This window comes from Rhincodon typus, chromosome 34 (assembly GCF_021869965.1).
Source record: "Rhincodon typus isolate 14 chromosome 34, sRhiTyp1.1, whole genome shotgun sequence".
NCBI classification, from domain to species: Eukaryota; Metazoa; Chordata; class Chondrichthyes; order Orectolobiformes; family Rhincodontidae; genus Rhincodon; species Rhincodon typus.
Genome location: NC_063365.1, coordinates 899002 through 901766, shown reverse-complemented (window position 1 = coordinate 901766; position 2765 = coordinate 899002). Strand labels below are relative to the sequence as shown.

The following is a 2765-nucleotide window of genomic DNA, read 5'->3' as shown; positions in this document are numbered from 1 at the left end:
GTAACTTTTGATATAGTACATTTTAACACTGCATCCAAGTCATTGATACAGATTGTGAAAAGTTAGGGCCCAAGGACCACACACTGTAGTCCCAAACAGTTACTACTTATCAACCAGAAAAGGACCCATTTATCCCGACTCTTTGCTTCCTGTTGTTTAGCCAATTCCAATTCAAACTGATAAATTACCCCTAACCCCATGTGATTATACCTTGTGTAATATTCTGTAAAATCCTGGCCTGTCCCTTTAAGGCTGTGTCCAACCCCGGGGTCAAGGGGCGGGGCTTACTCTCCATCCGCGGAAGCACTTCCGGATAATAAGACAAAACTTCCGGCTACGTCAAATCAACCGTGGCGGGAAAATAAACCAGAGAGAAAAACAATCCTGAGGGTGAGAGACAGAGACAAAAAGGAGGAAGAGAGAAGAAGGGAGGGGGGAGGGAAGGGGGAAAGGAGGGGTGGGGGAGCGAGCGAGCGACGGAGGGAGTAAGAGGAGGAAGGAGAGAGTGGTAGGGAAGGAGTGAGTGAGGGGGAGAGTGTGCCTATTCTAGATCTATTTCAGGATGAATCTGTCACTGACTCAACTTTCTTAACAGGTACCTGCAGCTGGCTTGGTCATGGGTCTCCTGGAACAGTGTGAGGAGGCCTTTGGGACCTCAGACCTGTACCAGGTTTTGGGTGTGAGGTCAGCAGCCTCGGAGGGAGAGGTCCGAAGGGGATATCGTAAAGTGTCCCTCCATGTTCATCCTGACAGGGTGACAGAGGCAGAGAAGGAAGAAGCCACTGAGAAATTCCAGGTAACTTCAATCATTTGACACTGTTATTCCAGAGGCGCTGGAGACACTGCAGCCACTTGTAACAAGGCACAAGTCAGGAGTTTGATGGAATACTCCCCACTTGACTGGATGGTTGCAGCACTAACAACACTCAAGAAGCTTGACACCATCCAGGACAAAGCAGCCCGCTTGATTGGCACCATATTCACAAATATCAATTCTGTCCATCATTGATGCTCAGTACCCAACAGGGTGTGCCATCTACAAGATGCATAATGGAAATTTACAAAGCTCCTGAGACAGCACCTTCCAAACCCATGACCACTTCCATCTAAAAGGACAAGGGCAGTACATGTTTCCCTTCTAGCCACTCACCATCCTAACTTGGAAATATTCCGCTATTCCCTTGGCTTTGCCAGGTCAAAATCCTTGAATTCCTTCCCTGGGCATTAGGGGTCAATTTACCTCACTTCAGGGCAGCACAGTGGCTCAGTGGTTAGCACTGGTGCCTCACAGCGCCAGGGACCCAGGTTCGATTCCAGCCTCGGGCAACTGTCTGCGCAGAGTTTGCACGTTCTCCCCGTGTCTGTGTGGGTTTCTTCTGGGTGGCCCAGTTTCCTCCTACAGTCCAAAGATGTGCAGGTTGGGTGGATTGGCCATACTAAATTGCCCATAGTGTTCAGGATAGTGCAGGCTGAGTGGGTTACCCTTGGGGAATGCAGGGTTACAGGGATAGAGTCAGGATGTGGGGCCAGGTTGGATGCTCTTCGGAGGGTCAGCGTGGATGTGATGGGCTGAATGGCCTGCTTCCACACTGTAGGGATTCTTTGATTCACTGCAGCAGTTCAAGAAAGCAGCTCACCATCAAACTTCAAAATTAACAAAAACAAAAAAAAAATTTACTTCAGTGGTTGAGGATTGTCCTTTCAGTGCCTCTGAAGGCCCCCCACCACCCATTCCAACCCACACAGAAGGTGGAGAGAAAGAGAGAGATTGAGATGCTGTCTCCTTCCCAGGCTGGATGTTTCTGCTCAAACACAAAGCTGTGTCTATGCACTGAAGAATAACCCAAGAAATGGTCATTACTAAGCCAAATCACAGTCCAAGACAGTAAATGGTCTTTTCAACTCACTCAAATCTAACTCTGTCTTAGAGCCCTGAACTCAGACTGAGCTCTGTGACTGAGCAGAGATAGTTATGATTTCAGCACGAGACTGGATGGTTACTGGTGTGGGTGCAGTATGAGGACAGGCTGCAGCTCCTCTCTGACTAGCACTTAGTGCTGGTGTTCTTCGAAGGAGTGTAATTACTTGAGGATAGCTGGGACCTGTAAGAATATATTTTTGAATCCTTTTGAGACCTTGTGATCATTGACACAGTTATTCCTGCTTGTACATCCAACAGATCCTGGGTAAAGTGTATGCTGTGCTGAGTGATGGGGAGCAGCGTGGATTGTATGATGAACAAGGTATAGTGGATGAAGAGGCAGATGTTGTAAAACAGGACCGTGACTGGGAGGAGTACTGGCGGCTGCTGTTTAAGAAGGTACCAGTAGGGATGACACTGGAAAGAGACCCAGAGGTCTTGATAGATTTAACAGATGTCAAACAGCTCAGTGACCAGTGTTAAACAATAGCACAAGGTCATTCAGGATGCAAGTGATCAATGAAGTTGCATTGTACGAAGCTCTGGTCACTGAGACACGGCAGTACAGCAACAACTGTGCTGTTGATTCCTCATGGTTTGAGATCTGAGTTAAGAGGAAGACACGGGAATAGAAACAACAGGCCATTGAGTCTGCTTCGCTATTCAATGAGATCATGGCTGACCTGATAATCTCCAACTCCATGTTCCTTCCTTTTCTCATAACTCTTACAGTTTAAGTTTATCTTGATAAACACATGAATGGGGGAGCCCGTGTGTGCGCGGGACTGTACTCCAGGGGGAGCCCGTGTGTGTGTGCGCGGGACTGTACTCCGGGGGGAGCCCG

The 2765-nt window shown here is 48.2% G+C and overlaps 1 protein-coding gene across 1 annotated transcript in view; it reads left to right on the top strand.

The window, feature by feature from the left end:
* Positions 1 to 263: 263 nt before the first annotated feature.
* dnajc9 (DnaJ (Hsp40) homolog, subfamily C, member 9) overlaps positions 264 to 2765 on the top strand; it is a 26584-nt gene continuing 24082 nt past the window's right edge. The window contains exons 1-3 of the mRNA XM_048616306.1: positions 264 to 390; positions 596 to 796; positions 2180 to 2320. Coding sequence (XP_048472263.1) covers positions 617 to 796; positions 2180 to 2320 — 321 coding nt within the window. The 5' untranslated portion in view covers positions 264 to 390; positions 596 to 616. The remainder of the gene's footprint in view (positions 391 to 595; positions 797 to 2179; positions 2321 to 2765) is intronic.